The 22,344-nt window shown below is 39.7% G+C and overlaps 1 protein-coding gene across 3 annotated transcripts in view; it reads left to right on the top strand.

The window, feature by feature from the left end:
* The window catches only part of UVRAG (UV radiation resistance associated), a 318,236-nt gene that overhangs the window by 30,482 nt on the left and 265,410 nt on the right, over positions 1-22,344 (top strand). For all 3 annotated transcript variants that reach the window (XM_008020188.3, XM_038005456.2, XM_038005455.2), the window contains exons 2-3: positions 6,788-6,905; positions 16,536-16,570. In XM_008020188.3, the coding sequence (XP_008018379.3) occupies positions 6,788-6,905; positions 16,536-16,570 (153 nt within the window). The remainder of the gene's footprint in view (positions 1-6,787; positions 6,906-16,535; positions 16,571-22,344) is intronic.

Genomic DNA, 22,344 nt, shown 5'->3' on the forward strand with positions numbered 1-22,344 from the left:
CAGCCAGATGTTTCAAATTTACTATGCATACCACTTAATTCTTGCGTTAGAATTTGTATTTGAAAGATTTGTAAAAAGTTAAGGAATTTAGGGTCATATTGCTCTTTTGCCCACTGCCAACATTTCAGGTGGTTGAATTGTGCCCTGTAATCTGTCTGTCCCCCAAAGCAAAGCTGAATAGAGTTTGATTTTGTATGTTAGTGAATGTTTTTAACCTTTATATAAGGATGTGATAGGTAGTGTTTCAAATATTTTAAAGCCATGTTAATTTAAAAATTTAAATCCCCTATTCAGCTCTGGGGATGGATGTTACTAGAGCACAACTCAGCCACCTAAAGCTACCACTATAGTATAATGCACAAAGAGCATTTTAAAACAGTGAAAGTATAAAGTAGACTAGCATTTGAGGAAGTTTCTGGAGATTGCTTGACCACATGACTATTCACAATAGCAAAGACATGCAATCAACCTAGATGTCCATCAATGGTAGACTGGATAAAGAAAATGTTATACATATACACCATGCAATAGTACACAGTCAGAAAAAAGAATGAGATCATGGCCTTTGCAGCAACATGGTTGGAACTGGATTCTATTATCCTAAATGAATTAATGCAGGAGCAGAAAACAAAAAACTTCATGTTCTCTCTTATAAGTACACATGGACACAAAGAAGGGAACAGTAGATACTGGGGCCTATTTGAGGGGTGGAGCATGAGAAGAGGGTGAGGATTTAAAAACTAGGTATTGGGCATTATGCTGATTACCTGGGTGAGAAAATTATCTTTACCCCAAACCCTGAGACATGCAGTTTACCCATGTAACAAAACCTGTGTATGTACCTCTTGAGCCTAAAAGTTGCCAAAAAAAAAAAAAAAAGGCGATCTTAGGAAGTTATGTCACAGACATGAAAGAAAAATAAAACTGCATAGAATGTTATCTTAAAGAGTAATTCCAAAGTTTATGTAAATTTTAATTTTTTTGTGTAAATTTAAATTTTATTTACTCGGAATGTTTTTACTTTCCTGAGATATTTGAAGCAATTTAGATCATAAAAAAGTTTGGCTTAAATATCTGTAGCTGTACCATTAATTCTAAACAGACCAGGAATTCTGTTTAGAAAAGATCAAAGCATTGATATTTATGCTCGATGGTGCCTCTAGGATGTGCAGTACCACTAGACCGTATACCCAAGAGCAGTTGAAGGATGAGCCTTGAGGATTTCCTGTAGGCTAAAAGTGCTGTTAGGACTTACCCCGTTTCAGTCATTAGGCAGGTTTTTAGATGTGAAGTGCCCTGTGTTCTCCAACCATCTGGTGGGTGGGCATCAGAATCTGATAAGGGTTTCAGACCACTCAGAACCATTGCAAGGCCTAAGAAAAACCAAGTTTTAAATTTTAATTAAGTCCTACTTATCAGTTTCATCTTTTATGAATTATGCTTTTGGTGTTGTATCTAGAAAGTCATCACAAACCCAAGATCACCGAGATTTTTTCCTATATTATCTTCTAGGAGTTTTATAGTTTTGCATTTTTACTGAGGTCTCTGGTTCATTTTGAGTTAATTTTTGTGAAAAGTGTAAGATCTGTGTCTACATTCATTTTTTTTTTTTGCATGTGAATGTCCACTTTCAGCACCATTTGTTGAAAAGACTTGGCTGTTGTCTTTGAATTGTCTTTGAGCCTTTATCAAAGAACAGTTGACAGTATTTGTGTATTTCTAGGCTTTCTATTCTGTTCTCATCTATTTGTCTCTTCTTTTGCCAATGCCATCCTGCCTTGATTACTGTAGCTTTATAGTAATGTCAGTCCTCTGACTTTGTTCTTTCATTTTTTTTTTTTTTTTTTTTTTTGAGACAGAGTCTTGCTCTGTCACCTAGCTGGAGTGCAGTGACATGATCTCAGCTTACTGCAACCTCTGCCTCCCTTGTTCAAGCAATTCTCCTGCCTCAGCCTCCTGAGTAGCTGTGATTACAGGTGTGTGCCACCACGCCTGGCTAATATTTTGTATTTTTAGTAGAGATGGGGTTTCGCCATGTTAGCCAGACTGGTCTCGAACTCCTGTTCAGGTGATCCACCCACCTCTGCCTCCCAAAGTGCTGAGATTACAGGCATCAGCCACAGTGCCCGGCCTGTTCTTTTGTTTTCTTGAGATGGAGTCTCACTCATTCTGTTGCCCAGGCTGGAGTGCAGTGGCGTGATCTCGGCTCACTGAAACCTCCATCCAACTTTGGGGTTCAAGTGATTCTACTGCCTTAGCCTGCCAAGTAGCTGAGGTTACAGGTGTGTGCCACCACGCCTGGCTAATTTTTGTATCTTTAGTAGAGATGGGGTTTCACCATTTTGGCCAGGCTGGTCTCGAACTTTTGACCTCAGGTGATCCACCCACCTCGGCCTCCCAAAGTGCTGGGATTACAGGTATAAGCCACTGTGCCTGGCCTGGCTAATTTATTTTTATTTTTTCTAGAGATATGGTCTCACGTTGTTGTTGCCTAGGCTGATCTTGAACTCCTAGGCTCAAGTGATCCTCTTGCTTTGGCCTCCCAAAGTGCTGGGATTATAGTTATGAGCCACTGTGCCTGGCTCTGGAATGAATGTTATTAAAAAAGAAGGCAAGACCTAGGGCACAAGAGGGTTTACATGTACATTTACAGCCTTTCACCAAAATTGCATCAGTAATTTACCCATAAAGAGTTTATTAGCAGCTGGGCACGGTGGCTCATGCCTGTAATCTCAGCACTTTTGGGAGGCTGAGGTGGGCGGATCACGAGGTCAGGAGATCTAGACCATCCTGGCCAACATGGTGAAACCCCGTCTCTACTAAAATACAAAAAGTTAGCTGGGCATGGTTGTAGACACCTGTAGTCCCAGCTACTTGGGAGGCTGAGGCTGGGGAATCGCTTGAACCCAAGAGGCGAAGATTGCAGTGAGCCAAGATCACGCCACTGCTCTCCAGCCTGGTGACAGAGTGAGACTGTCTCACAAAAAAAAAAAAAAAAAAAAAAAAAAAAAGAAGAATTTATTAGCGTGGGCAACATAGGGAGACTCTGTCTTTTAAAAAAAAAAAAAATTTGTATTAGCTGGGCATGGTGGCATATGCCTGTGGTCCCAGATACTTGGGAGACTGAGGTGGGAGGATCGCTTGAGCCTGGGAGGTTGAGGCTGCAGTGAGCTCTGACCTACCACTGTACTCCAGCCTGGGCAACAGAGAGAGACCCTGTCTCAAAAAAAAAAAAAGAAAAAGTTTATTTCCTTTGTCCATTCCAGTTGCTCTAAGTATCTTGGATTTTAAATATGGTATAACGAAAATACCCTAATGGTTTTGAAATAAGTAAAATAAAGGAAAAAGGCAAAAAGTCATACAGCCCACAGTCAGTGCTTTAAGTATAGTTGGTCAGTTTGTGGAGTTTGTTTTTTGTAAACCTTCTTATAAAATGATCTGGATGTGGTTAGTTCTGTTTATTTGCATTAATGGATTACACTGGTAATCACCCAGATGAAATCATAGAGTTTAGAATCGGAAGGTATCTTGGAGGTGGTCGTGCTAATTGCTACATAATGTGGAGATCTCTTTGGTAATAATATTCATGCATCTGTTACAGATTCGATCTCTGTCCAAGCCCTGCACACTGCTTTGTAAGGCAGTCAATTTCATGATAATTGCATGTGTCATAAAGTTATTCTCTTGAGTCGAAGAATTGGTTATTTCCTTGTGTTCTGTAGTAATAAAGGAGTATAAAGACCAAATGATATCTTTTAGGTATATGAAGTACTTAGATAGAAATACATATCCAAATATATAGGGTATAATCCTTGGCTTGCTTTCTGCATTCTTTCCTTCTTTTGAGATCTCTCCTGTAATTCATTATTTTCTTTGTTTTATATTTGATTACTTAGAAATGTTGGGATTGACTGGGTGTGGTGGCTCATAACTGTAATCCCAGCACTTTGAGGGGCAGAGGCAGGTGGATCACCTGAGGTCAGGAGTTTGAGACCAACCTGGCCAACATGGTGAAACCCCGTCTCTACTAAAAATACAAAAAACGTAGCCGGGCGTGGTGGTGGGCTCCTGTAGTCCCAGCTACTCGGGAGACTGAGGCAGGAGAATGGCGTGAACCTGGGAGGTGGAGCTTGCAGAGCGCCGAGATTGCGCCACTGCACTGCAGCCTGGGCAACAGAGTGAGACTCTATCTCAAAAAAAAAAAAGAATAATGATTAATAGTTAACCTTCTAGGGTTGTTATGAGAATTAAATGATCACAGGAATGAGGCACATATTTAGTGCAGTGCATGGCACATGGTAAACATTTAATAAATGCTAACAGTACAGTGATGGTAATGGTTTCTTTCTTTTTTTTTTTTTTTTTTGAGACAGAGTCTCACTCTGTTGCCTAGGCTGGAGTGCAGTGGCGCGATCTCGGCTCACTGCAAGCTCCCCTTCCTAGGTTCACGCCATTCTCCTGCCTCAGCCTCCCGAGTAGCTGGGACCACAGGTGCCCGCTGCCAGGCCCGGCTAATTTTTTGCATTTTTAGTAGAGACGGGGTTTCACCATGTTAGCCAGGATGGTCTCGATCTCCTGACCTCGTGATCCGCCCAACTTGGCCTCCCAAAGTGCTGGGATTACAGGCGTGAGCCACCGTGCCCGGCGGTAATGGTTTCTATTAAGCCTTTTTAAGGGAGCAACTGATTTTGTTACTGGTAGCGGTTCTTCACTGCAAGTTCTCCAGGTTCTAGGTGTTTTGGACAAAGAATTGGACAAAATGCACAGCATAGCAAGGAAAGAGTGGAGCAATAAAAGCAGAGATTTATTGAGAATGAAAGTACACTCAACAGGGTGGGAGTGGACCTGAGCAGCCCCTCAAGGGTCCCCTTACAGAATCTTCTAGGGTCTGGATACCATACCCCCAGAGGTTTCCCATTGGCCACTTGGTGTTCACACCATGCAAATAAAGTGGTGGCCTGCAATCAGTCTGATTGGTTGCAGAAAACTACCAATCAGAGGCTGAAGTTACCAAGTTACACTCCTATGCAAGCATCTGATTGGTTATGGAAAGCACCGAATCATATTGGGGAGTTTGCAAAGGGAGTAGCCTTTGGTCCTTTTGTTACTCAGACATGGAAAGTTGGGGTTTTCCTTTAGATTTAGTTCTAGGTTGGCCTTAGGTCCCTGGACACCCTATTCTCCTGCCTCAATTTCAGTTGGAAAATCAGGAAGGGCAGGAATCTTCTTTCCTAAACTTTGAAATAAGCATAGGATCTCCTTAAAGAGCAGGATGGGCATTGAGATCTACCATCAGCAAATGCATGGAGCTAGGAAAGTGCATGGTCTTTTTGATGGACTTTAAGCAGTCATGTGTGACTGAGGGGTTGACTAAGTGGAAGATCTGGTGGGAAGTAAGGATGGTATATAGAGAAGTCAGATTGTAGAGGGCTTTGAACACAATGTTGGGATGTTTGTACATTATCCTAGATATTCCAGATGTTTTCAGGTCTTTGAACAGAGGAGCAGGATTGCATTCTTCTAGCAAAATATATGTGATTATTGTATAGAGATAATTAGTGGTTTCTGTTTGTAAAGTTTTGACTGAAAGGGCTAATGAAAAGTATGTAGCAGGAGAAAATGGTTGCTGTAATCCAGGGTGTGAAATGGAAACCATTGGCAGATTGTGGAAAAATGAGCCTTTTAGAGTAAGCCCAGGAAACTTTTTGTAAATATGTTTGAGGCTTTTCATACTTAGAGGATTAAACAAATTTATTAGACATAACCTTTTCTCTCAAAGAATCTTAATCTCTAGATTGGGAGAAAGGATTGGGTTGGTATGTGCAAGGGAAAAAGACCTGGGCTCTTCTGGCTGACTGCGCATGTAATTGAAAGTGGACTTACCCCAGGACAGTGAACTGTCTTTCAGCCTGAGGGAGAGCTTTAAGCATATTTTAAGTGTAAGCACTTGCTTTCTATTTTTAAGTCTCTGAAGATAATGGTCTGACATAGGGAACTAACTTTTGGGGATGAATCTGCTGTGCCCAGACTTCAGCATTGCCAACATTCTCTTTTTGATGTATGAGTTGATTTGGCTATCCTTTAAGCTTATTTTGTATTTTTGTTGATTTCTATTATTGCTTCTGAAGCTTTTGCGTTTCCAAACTTGTGATTTCAAATCATTTAAAGAGTTTGGTTGGCGAAATTGTTAGGAAGGAGGCCTGATTAGGAAATTGAGACTGGTTGATTACTGGTGAAATGAGAATTGAATGGAAGCTCACCGCAGTTGCTTTATTGGCTGGATGGAGTGACCAGTGAGTCACCATTTTTGTTTTTTGGCTGTGGCCTCATTTTCCTGCTTGTATAGATAATCTGGCATCTAGACTGAAGTAGCATCAGGGGTGAGTGTTATGTGTGAACTGGTGATTATCTGTTGGTATGAGATGGATTTTACATGTCTATCAGAATCCCTCTGTGGAGAAAAGCAAATTATTACTTAGTTTATGTTCCAGGGAATACTAATGCTATTATATGGGTATATAGCACTTACATAACATTGGTCCTTTTCAAAAATATTTCATGTCTGTTGTCACTTCATTCTTCAACCACCTGGTAAATGAGATAGGGCAGGTGTAATTCCTGTTTGACAGAGGGGATGCTGAGGCATAAATAAGAGACTGGGTTATGGTTTCTGGCTCAATAAATAAATGACTGAGACAACCTATTACGTTTCATTTTTGAACTACAACTTTCAGAAAATTTTATAGGAGGAAAAAGCTGAATGCCTTCTCTTTTTGTTATTTTTCAGCGGCGTCTTCGACATCTTCGGAACATTGCTGCCCGGAACATTGTTAATAGAAATGGCCATCAGCTCCTTGATACCTACTTTACACTTCACTTGTGTAGTACTGAAAAGATATATAAAGGTAAGGGGATCTGTGGACTTGCTACCCACAGATTGTTATATTTTTATTTTTTTTTTGTAACACAAGTGATTCTCAGTGCCTCCTGCTGTTGCAGCTTCTTGGAAACCTAAATTGTTTTGCTGTCTGAAAATATGAGCAGTTGGGATGTATACTAAAGAAAAATGGCAATTGGATAGTTCTTTCAGATAACTGAGCCTTACATTGATAAGTTTATCATTCCTTTATGAATGTTAGCTATTAATGGTCTAGTACCTAGCATTTCAAGTAGATTGAATCCAGTATCCTGTAGTAATTTTACTGTCATAACAATGTAATAAATTTCTTTTCTTTAATATTATGGTAAAATAGGGACCTAGTTTATATCTTCTCATATCTGTAATTTCCTGTATATATAGGATCTTTTTCAGAAGAATGACATAGTTTTCTCTAACTCAGTTTTATGTATTGTACTATGGATTCTTCTGTAAGTGAAAATTCTAAGAGCAGACCAAATATTTGATTAAAAATCACAACCACCTGCAGAATGCATATTAGATGAGAGGCACTGAGACATAATCAGTTGGCTTAGGTGGGATGGTGTAAGAGAGGAAGCATGGTAAAATGATAGTAATGTTGGATTATGATGGAAAATACTTCCATGCTAGTTCTAGCCCAGCTACTCACTAGCTTTGTGACTTTTGATAAAGATCATGGTTTCTGGAACTTCACTCTTCCCTTTTGTAAAGTAGAGATAATGATGTCTTATGAAGTAGGTAAGACAGATTTTTATGAGGATCATAAAAATCTTGATGTGATTAAAGATGTATTTATGCTAACAACAGGTGACATCATTTTAACAAAAGATACTGAGACTTGTTTGAATCTTGTCCTGTGGCAAAGGTGAAAAATTCAAGTGAGATATATATATATATATATATTTATTTTCGAGATAGGATCTCACCCTGTCACCCAGGCTAGAGTGCAGTGGCACAATCATGGCTCACTGCAGCTTTGACCTCACAGACTCAAATGATCCTCCTGCCTCCGTCTCCCAAGTAGCTAGGGCTATAGGTGTGAGATGCCTCTCCAGGCTAACTTTGAAAAAATTTTTTGTAGAAACGGGTCCTACTATGTTTCTTGGGCTGGTCTCGAACTCCTGGACTCAAGCTATGCTCCTGCCCCAGCCTCCCAAAGTGCTGGGATTATAGATATGAGCCACGGTCCCTAACCTCTTTTTAGTTTTAATCATTATTTAAAGCAGCGATTGTTTAACAACTTTTTAAAAAAATGTCAATTCCAGTATCTGCTTATTAAAACATTCAGTCAAGAAATATACAGTGAAGAAACTCCTTCAGAGTAAATAGTCTTAAAATAATTTTTTTCCCCCCAAGATAGAGTTTCGCTCTGTTGCTTAGGCTAGAGTGCAATGGCGCGATCTCAGCTCACTGCAACCTCCTCCTCCCTGGATTCCAGTGATTCTCCTGCCTCAGCCTCCCAAGTATCTGGGATTACAGGCACCTGCCACCACGCCTGGCTAACTTTCATACTTTTAGTAGAGATGGGGTTTCACCATGTTGGCCGGGCTGGTCTCGAACTCCTGACCTTGTGATCCACCTGCCTTGGCCTCCCAAAGTGCTGGGATTACAGGCGTGAGCCACCACGCCCGGCAATAATTTTTCAGGATGGGAAAAGGACTCAAATTCCACCGTCCTCATGTAATTTTATTTCATTCTCACTTTTCAGTCTAACCATTGCTTGCTTGCTTTATTTATTTATTTATTTATTTATTTATTTATTTATTTATTTATTTATTTATTTATTCTGAGACAGAGTCTTGCTCCGTTACCCATGCTGGAGTGCGATGGTGCAATCTTGGCTCATTGCAACCTCTGCCTCCCAGGTTCAAGCAATTCTCCTGCCTCAGCCTCTTGAGTAGCTGGGATTACAGGTGCCTGCCACCACGCCCAGCTGATATTTGTATTTTTAATGGAGACAACGTTTTGTCATGTTGGCCAGGCTGTCTTGAACTCCCGACCTCAGGTGATCCTATACCTGCCTTGGCCTCCCAAAGTGCTGGGATTATGTGTATGAGCCACTGTGTGGAGCCCATTCCGTATTTTTGAAACAACTGTATTCATCTGAATGCTTAATGGTAGCTACTGTAACAAATACCACAACTCTTAGTGGCTTACCATAATACATTTCTTATACTAAGTCCAGTGCAGGTGTCCTTTATCAGGCGCTATCTTGGCAGCTTTCTTCTAAGTGATGACTCAGGTATGCAGGTTCATTCTAGTTTGGGCTGCTAGCGTCCTCAATACATGGCCTCAGACACGGCCAGGGATAGAAGGATTACTTGTGGGAGAGTTTTAAATGGAAATGATCCATATCAATTTCATTACATTCTATTGGCCATAAATCAGTTGCATTGTCCTTGTTATTTTTTATTTTATTTATTTATTTTTGAGATGGAGTCTCACTCTGTTTGCCCAGGCTGGAGTGCAGTGGTGCCATTTCAGCTCACTGCAACCTCCGCCTCCCATGTTTAAGTGATTCTCCTGCCTCAGCCTCCCGAGAAGGTGGGATTACAGGCATGCGCCACCACACCCAGCTAATTTTTGTATTTTTTGTAGAGATGGGGTTTCACCATGTTGGCCAGGCTGGTCTTGAGCTACTGACCTCAAGTGACCTGCCCATCTCAGGCTCCCAAAGTGCTGGGATTATAGACATGAGCCACTGCGCCTGGACTGAATTGTCTTTTTTAGATGGAAAGGGGACTGGGAAATGGAAGCTTCCTATATGTCCAGAAGGAAAATGAAACAGGTTGGCTACTATTTGGTTTAAGGGTATAAGCATTTTTGTAGGCCTTAAAACGTTTAGTCTACTGCTCACTAATTGGTTATCTCACTAGCAATATATGACAGTGCTGGAGTATTTTAAATTTTTGATGAGTTTCTGTATAATCAGTCCTGGTTATCTTAACAAAACTGTGTTCTTACCCCAGTGTTACCTCTGATAATAGTAATTAACACCAGTACTTAGCACATTTTGGGAATTTGGAAAATGATAGCAATTAGAATTATAATAATCATAATAGTGTTTTCTACAACGAGTAGTCATGGGACTGGTTGATGATCATGTTAAAAAACTTGTCTAGAGATATGATGAAAGCGAAGTGACTTTTTTGTTTTTTCTCTCTTTTAGCTCAGATTATATCTTGAATTTAGCAGTTATCATTGACTGTTTTTTGAAGTTATCTCAGTGAGATAATCATCAACACAGGTAGGGAATAGCTGGTGACAGACCCCGGGAAGTCCAGGGTCTGGTGTAGCTGTTGAATTTGGCACTAGCTGTCAAGCCTCTTGGATAGGGCGTTTACTCCCTCTTGCCAGCTTTAGTAATTTATCATTAAAATGAAGGGATTGGTGATTTCTCAGCATTCCTCCCATTCCGAAATGTCATGGTTGAATGAAGCCTATTCATGAACTTGGGCTTTACAAACTTTTAACTACCATAGGAGGAGCTAGGAAGCCCTTTCTGTAGTAATTCTAGTTAATGCTGTTGTATCTTGTTGGTCGGACCTGTTATAACAAACGTGAATATTTTATGATCCTTGTTTGGTCCTTGGTATAGAACAACCATGATAAGAGACCAATTGACTCTTCTCGATTAACCACCTGTACCACCTGTTTAGTGGTGACATTTCTTAGTGTCAGAAGACAGTTTTTTATTGAAGAATATCTGAAATGCTGGTTTCTAAGTTTTTCTTTTATTTCAGGTAAATTCACAGCAGATCCAAAGAAGATATGTGTGAAATTTAAGAAAAGATGTGTGAAATTTTTTGACTTTTAACATCCTTGTAGTGCTTTTAGGAGACTGTCTTATTTCCAATCAAATACTAGTTATTATATCCCCAGAGAACAAAGCCTTGTGTTAATGGATGGATGGGTTCTAAACTTGGTTTTCTGTTAAACTTGCAATTTTTATACAATCAAGTTTGTTTTTCTTTTCTTTTTTTTTTCCTTTGAGATGGAGTCTCGCTTTGTGGCCCAGGCTGGAGTGCAGTGGCCAGATCTCAGCTTACTGTAAGCTCCGCCTCCCAGGTTCACGCCATTCTCCTGCCTCAGCCCCCCGAGTAGCTGGGACTACAGGCGCCCGCCACCACGCCTGGCTAATTTTTTGTATTTTTAGTAGAGATGGGGTTTCACTGTGTTAGCCAGGGTGGTCTTGATCTCCTGCCCTCGTGATCTGCCTGTCTTGGCCTCCCAAAGTGCTGGGATTACAGGTGTGAGCCATTGTGCCCAGCCCTCAAGTTTGTTTTTCATAGTTATTTTCTGACCCATGAAATGTAAGTGCCTGCCCTCTCCTGGAATTCCAACTGTCTTGAATACATCAGAAGATGAACTCTATATTACTTAATTTGGCAATCTTACTTAAGTCTTGTAGTTTTATTTATTTTTATTTATTTTTTATTAGGCAGAGTCTCACTCTGTCAACCAGGCTGGAGTGCAGAATCACAGCTCACTGTAGCCTCAACCTTTTGGGGTTTAGGTGATTCTCCCACCTCAGCCTCTCGAGTAGCTGGGACTACAGGCACACACCACCATGCCCAGCTAATTTTTTTTTGTTGTTTGTAGAGCCGAGTTTTGCCGTGTTGTCCAGGCTGGTCTCAAACTTCTGGGCTCAAGCAGTCCACTTGCCTTGGTTCCCAAAGTGCTAGGATTACAGGCGGGAGCCACCAAGGCCTGGGTCAAGTCTTATAGTTTTAAATGTCACCTGTTGATCTTTCCTTTGAACTCATACCCCTGCAATCCAATTGCCTACTCTGTAGCTCCATTTGGAGTCTAGTAGGTAACTTAAACTTGATATGTTCAAAACTGAGCTTCTGATATTCCAGCTGTGATCCACCTCCTGTATTCTTGCTTAGATCAGAAAATGGCAATTCCATTTCCTTGGCCAAAAACTTTGGAATTATCCTGGATTGTCTTCTTTCTCTCACGTTTCATATCCAGTCTTTTGGCATATACTTTTGGCTCTTACTATCAAAATATATCCATAACCTAATCACTTCTTGCTATCTTCAAACCACAGTCATCTTTTAACTACATTGTTGGAGTAGATGTTTAACAGGTTTGTCTGCTCATGCAACTCCCTCAGTCTGTTCTCAACTGAGATCCTGTTAAAATCAAAGTCACATCCCTTTATTTCTCTCCTCAGAACCTTCCCATGGCTTCCCATCTCGTTCAGAGTATAAGCTAAAATCCTTATGGTTTCCTAGAAGGCCTTTCATGATCTGGTTCTTGGTTACCTCTCTGAACTCAATTTCTGCTACTCTTCCAGCTGTCTGTGTTCCAGCTAGCTGAACATGTAGCTGTTGCTTGAATGCATTGGTTTTAACTAACTTAAAGACCTCTGCATTTGACATTTATTTGACTTGGATACTTTTCCTTCACATATTCACATGACTAGTGCTTCCACCTTCTTGCAGATCTTCCCCCCCCCCACCTTTTTTTTTGAGATGGAGTCTTGCTCTGTTGCCCAGGCTGGAGTGCAGTGGCGCAATCTCAGCTCGCTGCAACTTCTACCTACTGGGTTCAAACGATTCTTCTGCCTTAGCCTCTCGAGTAGCTAGGACTACAGGCGTGCGCCACCATACCCAGCTAATTTTTGTATTTTTAGTAGACATGGGGTTTTGCCATGTTGGCCAGTATGGTCTCAATCTTGACCTCATGATTGACCCGCCTTGGCTTCCCAAAGTGCTGGGATTACAGACCTGAGCCACTGCACCTGGCTTTTTTTTTTTTTTTTTTTTCCCCTTTCGGTTCTGCTCCTTCTGAATTGCAGGACTTTATTCCAAATGTTTCTCAGAGAAAGTCTCCTTGATCACTGACTAATGCTTTTATAAATTGTGATTGTTCTCCTCTGTCTTCTGTGCTTTATTTTTCTCCGCGGTACTTAAGATCACTTGACATACTGTATGTTTAATTATTTGATTATTGTATGTCTCTTTCCACTAGAATATAAGCTCTATGAAGGCAGAGATTTTCAGGTCACTTTTGCTCATTGCTCTGACCCCAATATGCAGAACTGCAGAACCACGCTTGACACATACTAGGCCCTCAAATATTTTTGTCTTTTTAATTTAATTTTTTAGTAGGTAAAAAAATATATATATATGTGTATATATGCAAAGATATAAAGGTTCATATTAAAGCCTCCCTTTCACTGGCCTTCCATCACCTTAGTTTTCTACCCCACCCTGATAACCACTGTTACTCATTTCTTGTTTGTCTTTCCTGAGATTCTTTATGCAAATACAAGTACAAATACAAATATTCTTATTCCTTTCTCTCCTCTTTTTTACCCAAAGTGTACCATACTATTTATGTTTCTATACCTTGCATTTTTCACTTACTATCGTAGGGTTTTCTCCATATTGATTCATAGACAGCATCCCTGATTTTTGTTTTTTTTTTCTGCATAGTTTTGCGTTGAATAGATACACCATAACTGGCTCCTATTAGTGGACACTTAGGTGGTTCCAGTCTTTTGCTATACACACAGTATTGCATTGAATAACTTTATAATACGTTGTTTTGTATGAGTGGCAGTATATTGATAGGGTAAATTTCATAAAGTGGAATTACTAGGACAAAGAGAATGTGTACTTGTAGTTTTGGTAGATATTGTGAAATTGTCCTTCGTGGGAGCTGTTTTATGTGTGAGTGCTTTTCTCCCCACAGCTTCACCACCAAGCCTGTGCAGACTTTTGAATTTTTGCCACCCTGTTAGGTGAAAAATAGTTTTGCAGTGTAGCTTAAGTTTGCATTTCTCCTATTAAGAGTCCGCATTCATAGTAGGAGAAGTTATGCATAGTGCCTGCATAGTTTTGCATTGAATAGATACACCATATCTATGAGTATTAGAATGAGGCATTTATGCATTTGTTGAATGAATGGGATGCTGCAGGACAGCTAAAACGTGCCACTGGAACCATGCTGTGCAATCTGTGATTGCTTTTTTTCTTTCCGTCTTAGCATGGCTACATAGAGAAATATTTGTATTTAATGGTCCCTTTCATGTAGAGGCAGGTCTTGAATGGTATCTTTTTGAAAATTTAGGCTGGGCGCGGTGGCTCACTCCTGTAATTCTAGCACTTTGGGAGGCTGAGGCAGGTGGATCGTTTGAGGTCAGGAGTTCAAGATGAGCCTGGCCAACATGGTGAAACCTCTTCTCTACTAAAAATAACAAAAATTAGCCAAGTGGTGCTGGTGCGCACCTGTAATCCCAGCTACTCAGGAGGTTGGGGCTGGAGAATCGCTTGAACCCGGGAGGCGGAGGTTGCGGTGAGCCAAGATCATACCACTGTCCTGGGTGACAGAATGGGACCCTGTCTCAAAAAAAAAAAAAAAAAAAAAAAAGAAAATTTACTTGTATGATTTTGCTCACATTGAATGGAAAAAACTAAACAATTTTATTAATAAAATTTTATTAATTTTAAACAATTTTGTTTAAACAATAAAATTGTTTAAAACTATTTTATTAATAAAGATTATAAAATATTTTAAATACATTATTTTATTTCAGCCTCATAAAAACCCTATTATATTCCGGGTGTCACTGTCCTTTGAAAGATGAAGAAACTGTGGGCCAGCCCCCAAGTTAACAAAGTTTTGGAAGAAGGAATGATACCACTCATCTTAGAGCTGGAAATACTGCAAAAACTGTTTAATTTAGACACTTTGCAGGTTAAGCTAAGGAATTTGCTTTCTCAAAAGAAAAAGATTATTTTTATTGTGTTTTTCACTGACTTAACAGTAAAATATACTTGCATTGAATTCAAACAACACAAAAATATATACAGTATAATGTAAAATACCTTGTAATAATAAACAGTAGTTTTAAATCCCTTATGCTTTTGTTTTTTGAAAAAAGTATGGTGCATGTATATTAGGATATATGTATATATATACATAAATACATACATTTCTAAGTTTGTGTCATCAATTAATGATTGGAATAATTGGTTAACCATTTGAGGATAAAATGAAAAGAACAATACAATACAATAGTGTTGGAGGAACAGGCTTCTTCATAAGTGGTATTGTAAATTATCACAATATTTGTAGTTAACAATTTAGCAATATCTATCAAAGTCAAATTGTTCTTTGAGCGTACAATTTTCTTTTCCTTTCCTCTTCTCTTCTCTTCCCTTCTCTTCCCTTCCCTTCCCTTCCCTTCCCTTTTTCCTTTCCTTCCCTTTCCTTTTTCCTTTCCTTCCCTTTCCTTTTTCCTTTCCTTCCCTTTCCTTTTTCCTTTCCTTCCCTTTCCTTTCCTTCCCTTCCCTTTTTCCTTTCCTTTTTCCTTTCCTTTCCTTTTTCCGTTCCGTTCCGTTCCGATGGAGTCTTACTCTGTCACCCAGGCTGGAGTGCAATGGCGCAGTTCTGCCCACTGCAGCCTCTGTCTCCTGGGTTCAGGCAGTTCTCCTGCTTCAGCCTTCCAAGTAGCTGCGATTACAGGCATGTGCCACCATGCCTAATTTTTGTATTTTTAGTATACATGGGGTTTCATCATGTTGGCCATAAGAGCAGCATGGAGATGACTTGGGCAGGGTTAGTAGAGGGAATATTGGAAGGTTTTCGGGAATGTCTGAATTTCTGACACATTTTGATTGTGTCCTTGAGTTTTGTAACATTTTCCAGCATACATGAAGGCTTGTAGAGTCATGAAATTTAAACACTTCCCGAGGACCTTCAATTATCAGTTCAATTCTCTAAGTTGTCTTAGAGCAATAATAAGCCCAAGGGAATTAAAGAGACATAGTGTTAGTGACAGAAGTAGAAGTAGGACTTAAGTCACCTGGTTGCTAGTGTTTTAACCAAAACTAGCAACCAGGTAACCTAGATTAAAACACTAGCAACCAGGTAACCTACATCAGTATTCACTCCATAGTACTACAATGGGTAATCATTAGAGATGTTTGAGAAAAACAGAGCAAATGGAGTCAGTTGTGAGGGTGTAAGTGGGGAGGGAAGAAAGTTGGAGCTTTTAAGGGCTCAAATTAGAATGGGAGGAAAAAGCAGTCAGTAAGGTCATAATTATTAAAGCAAATCTGAAATGTTTTAACCTTTACTGAATTTTTTTTTCCCTTTAAAACACTTTCATTTACTTTTTACTTTTTTTTTTTTTTTTTAAACAGATATAGAGAGAATGAATTCCTTGAAAATATTTTAAATGTTTTACTGGAACATATGTTAAAAAATTTAGAGGATTGGCTGGGCGCGGTGGCTCAAGCCTGTAATCCCAGCACTTTGGGAGGCCGAGACGGGCGGATCACGAGGTCAGGAGATCGAGACCATCCTGGCTAACACGGTGAAACCCCGTCTCTACTAAAAATACAAAAAACTAGCCGGGCGAGGTGGCGGGCGCCTGTAGTCCCAGCTACTCCGGAGGCTGAGGCAGGAGAATGGCGTAAACCTGGGAGGCGGAGCTTGCAGTGAGCTGAGATCCGGCCACTGCAGTCCAGCCCGGGCTACAGAGCAAGACTCCGTCTCAAAAAAAAAAAAAAAAAAAAAATTTAGAGGATTAAGAGTTGGTTAATGGGCTTATTTTCTTTCATATCACTTATTGTTCTTTTTTCTTCTTTTCCAGAATTTTATAGAAGTGAAGTGATTAAGAATTCCTTGGTAAGTTTGCTTTCTGACAGGTACATATGACTAAGTGTATACCCCTGTTTTCAGAAAATGCAGAAATGTAAAATAAGTTGAGGTTCAGCTCTGGTTTTATGATACAGATCTGCTCAATTGTTAAGTCATGATTGTTTTGTTCATTGCTGTATCTATCTATAGTGCTTATGTAATAGGTGCTTGATATATATTTACTGAATGAACTGATTTTTCTGTTAAGAACTTTAAATGGTAAAAACTCAACTTCTATAGTTTTCTCACTTCCATTTACCATAAATAAGTTTCTGATTATTTCACTGGCTGTATGTCATAATAAATGATATCTTTGTTTAGATATGGTTCTTAAGAATTTTATGCCTAGGACTTTTGTATAGGATACACCTACTTGTTTCTTGGCAGTGACATTGCTCAGTTGGAAAGTTGTAAGTGTCCTACTTTTGATAATGTGTACTCTGGATATTTGCATAAATGTCTCCATTTATTAGGCTGTGTTGAAAACAAAGAAGACCTTTATAGTAATGAAAATATATTTATAATGGTCCAATACCATCTTGGATTTGGCCCTTGTCTACTTTTCCACCTGATCTCCTCCTTTTTTCAGCCCTCATTGTGTTCCAGGTGTACCTCTTTCAGTGCTTCAAACATGTGAAGCTTATCTTGTTCCTTATGTCTAGAACACTTGTTTCCTCAGCTGTTCGATTGACTGAAGAGGTCTTCAAGGTCTAACCTATGTCACTTCAGCAAGACCTTCTATGACTCTCTCATCCAGAGCAGTTCCCTTTCCCCTAGTCATGCTTTTTCATGACCCTGTTTTATTTTCCTGAAAGCGTTCGTCACTGTTCGAAACTCTTGCTTGCTTGTGTTTATGAACTGCCTCCCACCTGCTAGAACATAAGTTCCATGAAAGCAGGGGCCCTGCCAATCTTGCTGCTCCTGTTACCCTGGAGTCTAGAATAGTATAGATGCTCATTAACTCTTGTTAAATGAATAAATGGATATCAATAATGTGTTGTATTTACATGTTATCCCATTTTGATCCTTAGAACAACCTGTAAAGTAGATGGGGCAGATCTTAAGAAGCTGGTACCTGGAGAGTTCCAACAACTTTTGCAGAGTCACAGGACTGCAGGACCAGAACCCCAGTCTAGACCTTCTGTCTTCGTCTCTACTCTTTCTTCATCAAGCTGTCTTTGAAATGTCGCTAAAATATCAATAGATTTGGATTCTAGGCCAGATAGTTTCCTTGAGTCTATCTCTGGGGAGGTCCCATCACCAGTAAAGCTCTGGTTCTACGTATATTATATGATATACAATAAGTGCCTAGCATCATGCTTGACATATAATAGCTACTTAGTAAAGACTAGTTTTTCCTCCTCTCCTTGCTCAGGTGGAAACAGAAATAGTTTGCAGACAGTTGAGAGCTAGGAGTGATTAGGGGGAAGATAGAACAGAATTTTGTGTTCATTTATTGTATTCTCTTTTCCATAGTCAAATGTTGGGGATGGTTTTCAACATCCATTGCTTTTCCCCCAGTCTTGTGTTATAATAGACCCTATGTCATAATGGCACTTTAGTGTATTGTTCTACATTATTAGTATTGGATTTACTGGATATTCACTTGGCTCCCAAATCCATATTTCTAAAGATCTCTGAATGTTAGCGCCTATCTTCAACTCCTTTTGGCCTCCATCTTCAGTTGCTTTGGAGCTCTCTGTGAGGTCATGATACCTTCATCCTTAGTGTACTTAGGTGGAACATTGTCTCCAAAGGATACTGTAGAATGAATTCAAGACAAGGGAGAGGATTGGGTTAAAAGACTTCTAGGCCCCTTTCAACTCACAGTTTATTCTGTAATTGTTTTCTGAATGTACCACATACAATGTTTGCTTGCATTGTGATTATTCATGAACATTCTGTTTCACAAAGTAGATCAAATCTCCTGGAGGTCACAGACTGTATGTCTTTATATCCCCTTAGTTCCCAGTGTATTTCTATTGGGTAGTTGTTTGACAAATAATAATTTTTTGATGTTCCTTTTAAAAGGTATTCTTTGAGATTTTGGCGAGGATTTTTTTTTTGTTTATTTTATATCTTAATAAAGGTTTTATTAACTTAATTAACTCTTTTTTTTTGTGTGTTTGGTTTTTTCAGACAGGGTCTCTCTCTGTCACCCAGGGTGGAGTGCAGTAGCATGATCTCAGCTCACTGCAACCTCCACCTCCTGGGCTCAGGTGATCCCTTACCTCAGCCTCCCAGGGAGCTGGGACTACAGGCATGAACCACCATGCCTGACTAATTCTTGTATTTTTTGTAGAGACAGGGTTTCACCATGTTACTCAGGCTGGCCTCGAATTACTGACCTCAAGCAATCCGCCCATCTCGGCATCCCAAAGTGCTGGGATTACAGGCATGAGCCACTGTGCCCAGCCTAATTAACTCTTTTCTTTCTGAGGAAGCTCTTTTGTCTTAGCTGTTTGCTAATTCATTGTGATTGGTTCAGATTGATGGGCATTGGGCAGTACAGGAGTCAACAACCCTCAGAGAATATGCCAGAGATGGCATGTTGTTACTGCCCTTCTTGCTGTCTCCGAGGAAGCACTGCCAGGCCAACAGCAGAGTTGGTTGGTTTCTTTCCTGTTTAGAATTTTGCAGTCTTTAAGCTATTGTGATATTTGCTGGATAGTTAGTTGTTTAAATGCTTTTGTATCTATGTGTTACCTTTGTGCTTGGCACATAGAAGATGCTCAGCAAATGTTTGTTGAATAAATGGATCCTTCTTCTCTTTGGCACTTTGGGAGGCTGAGGCAGGCGGATCATCTGAGGTCAGGGGTTCGAGACCAGCCTGACCAACACAGAGAAACCCCGTCTCTACTAAAAATACAAAATTAGATAGGCATGGTGGCACATGCCTGTAATCCCAGCTACTTGGGAGGCTGAGGCAGGAGAATCGCTTGAACCTGAGGCGGGGTTTGCGGTGAGCCGAGATCGCGCCATTGCACTGCAGCCTGGGCAACAATAGCGAAACTCCATCTCAAAAAAAAGAAAAAAATGATTAAAAAGAGTGTTTTCCCCCAAATATTAGATAAACTGTTCTTATGCCCTTTTTCTGTGCTGCTTTCTAACTCCTGAATACGCCAGATCACCTGTCCAATAAAACTTTCTGCAATGATGATAATATTCTACGTATTGTTCAGTACAGTTGCCACTGGCCACATGTGGCCATTGAGCACTTGAAAGGTGGTTCAGTTCTACTGCAGAACTGAGTTTTAAATCTTGTTTAATTTTAATTTAAATAGCCACGTGAGGCTAGTAGATTTATTAGACAGCACAGTTCTAGATGCTTCTGAAAAGCTTTCTTTTTTTTTTTTTTTGAGATGGAGTCTTGCTCTTGTTGCCCAGGCTGGAGTGCAGTGGCACGATCTTAGCTCACTTCAGCCTCTGCCTCCCGGGTTGAAACGATTCTCTTGTTTCAGCCTCCTGAGCAGCTGGGACTACAGGTGCCCACCACCATGCCCGGCTAATTTTTGTATATTTTGTAGAGACGGGGTTTCGCCACATTGGCCAGGCTGGTCTCAAACTCCTGACCTCCAGTGATCTGCCCATCTCAGCCTCCCAAAGTGCTGGGATTATAGGTGTGAGCCGCCGTGTCTGGCCAGAAAGGTTTCTTATAATCATTAACAGGATTCCCCTTTTTCTTTTTTTAAAAGTAGTTTGGGCCCGGTTCAGTGGCTCATGCTTATAATCTTAGCACTTTGGTAGACTGAGGTAGGTGGATTGTTTGAGCCTAGGAGTTCAAGACCGCCTAGGCAACGTGGCAAAACTCCATCTCTACCAAAAAATACAAAAATTACCTGGGTATGGTGGTGTGTACCTGTAGTCCCAATACTTGGGAGGCTGAGGTGAGAGGATTGCTTAAGCCTCAGAGGCGGAGGTTTCAGTCAGCCAAGATTGTGCCACTCCAGCTTGGGTGACAGAGTTGAGACCCTGTCTCAAAGGAAAAACGAATTATTTTGAGCTGAGTGTGGTAGCTCACACCTATATCCCAGTACTTTGGGAGGCTGAAGCAGGAGGATCATGTAAGCCCAGGAGCTTGAGATCAGCCTGGGCAAGATGATGAGACTCCCATCTCTACCAAAAAAAAAAAAAAAACAACTTAATACATAAATAAAATAAATGAATAAATAATAAAATAAAAAAATTAGCTGGGCATGGGGGTGCATACATGTAGTTCCGTGCTAATTGGGAGGCTGAGGCAGGGGGACTCCTTGAGCCCAGGAATTTGAGATTGTGGTGAACTATGACTGCACCACTGCACTCCAGCCTGGGCGACACAGTGAGAACCCAATCTCAAGAAAACAACAATAACAACAAAAACTAAATAAAAAGCTTTGTGCTTTTTTTTTTTTTTTTTTTAAAATACCACTAGTCTCATTATAAATCCATATAATAGCTTTTTGTATGGTTGTCTTAGCCTCTTTGATATGTGTAATAATAAATTTCAGAAAGCAGGGACCTCATGTGGTTCATGTTTGTAATCTCCATAGTCATTGTATCGTGATTTGCTTTGACTTGGCAAACAAACAATGTAATGTGTGTTTAGTATGGCATATATATATACGTATCCAAATCTAAGTTTCTGGCTGTAAGACTCACTGTTACTTTACATTTACAAAAAGTAGTTAAACACTCTGATTAAACTGAACGTAAGTCCTGGGCAATAGTCTTATGAGCTGTGATTCAATTTTACTAACCTCTTGTTACTTTGGAGTTTCTTCAATCCATTCCAAGATATTTAGCAGTCTTTCCTTCCTTCAGGTGCATTATTTTCCTTGTGATAAGGAATCCTATTAGCAGTAAAATATTTACTTCCTTAAGTCCTTTAAAGAGGTTGGATGAAGTCATTTCTCCAGTGACAGATATTTACTTCTCTAATACCAAATTCATGCCTCATTGCTCTGTTTCTGTGCTTTTTGCCTACACAAAATCTTAATACTTTTTATTGAAATTTGACATTTATAGAAGAGTTTATAGATTATGAGTATACAGCATGTTGAATTATCTCAAACTGAGTACACCTGTGTAACCAGCATCCAGATCAACAAATAGAATATTTCCAGTGCCTAAGAAGCCCTCTCATGCCCTCTCTAGTCACTGTTACTTTCCTGACTTTTAACACCATAGGCTAATTTTACCTGTTTTTGTATAAATGAAATAATATAGTATGCACTCTTTTGTGTCCGATTGCCATGTTTCAACTTTATATAGTAAGATTCATTTATTTTGTGGGACATAGTTGTGGTTTGTTTGCTTTATAATATTCCATTGTATGAAATCACAGAAAAATAAATGTATGGATGTATTTCTGTTGAGTATACATCTCAGAGTGGAATTGCTAGGAATATGCATATGGTCAGCTAAAGCTGCCAAATAGTTTTCCAAAATTGTTTGATTTATACTGTCACCCTCAGTCTGTAAGAGTTCTGTTTACATGGTTGTGAACACTTGATTTTTAAAAAAAGTTTTGAATTTAAATTGTTAAATATTACCACATTTTTTTTTCAATATAAATCAAGAGAAATATTTTAAATGGCAATTAAACTCAGCACATGTAGTGCCAACATTGTGCCTAACTTAATATCAAACAGGGGTACTTTTAAGGGTGTGCATGTAGATACAATGACACTGGATGACTGCCACCTGGTGGTCAAAGATTGTAGGACTTTATTGATTTTACTATTTCTAAAACCAGAATTCATCTTACAATGTGAAAAAAC

This window comes from Chlorocebus sabaeus, chromosome 1 (assembly GCF_047675955.1).
Source record: "Chlorocebus sabaeus isolate Y175 chromosome 1, mChlSab1.0.hap1, whole genome shotgun sequence".
NCBI lineage: Eukaryota > Metazoa > Chordata > Mammalia > Primates > Cercopithecidae > Chlorocebus > Chlorocebus sabaeus.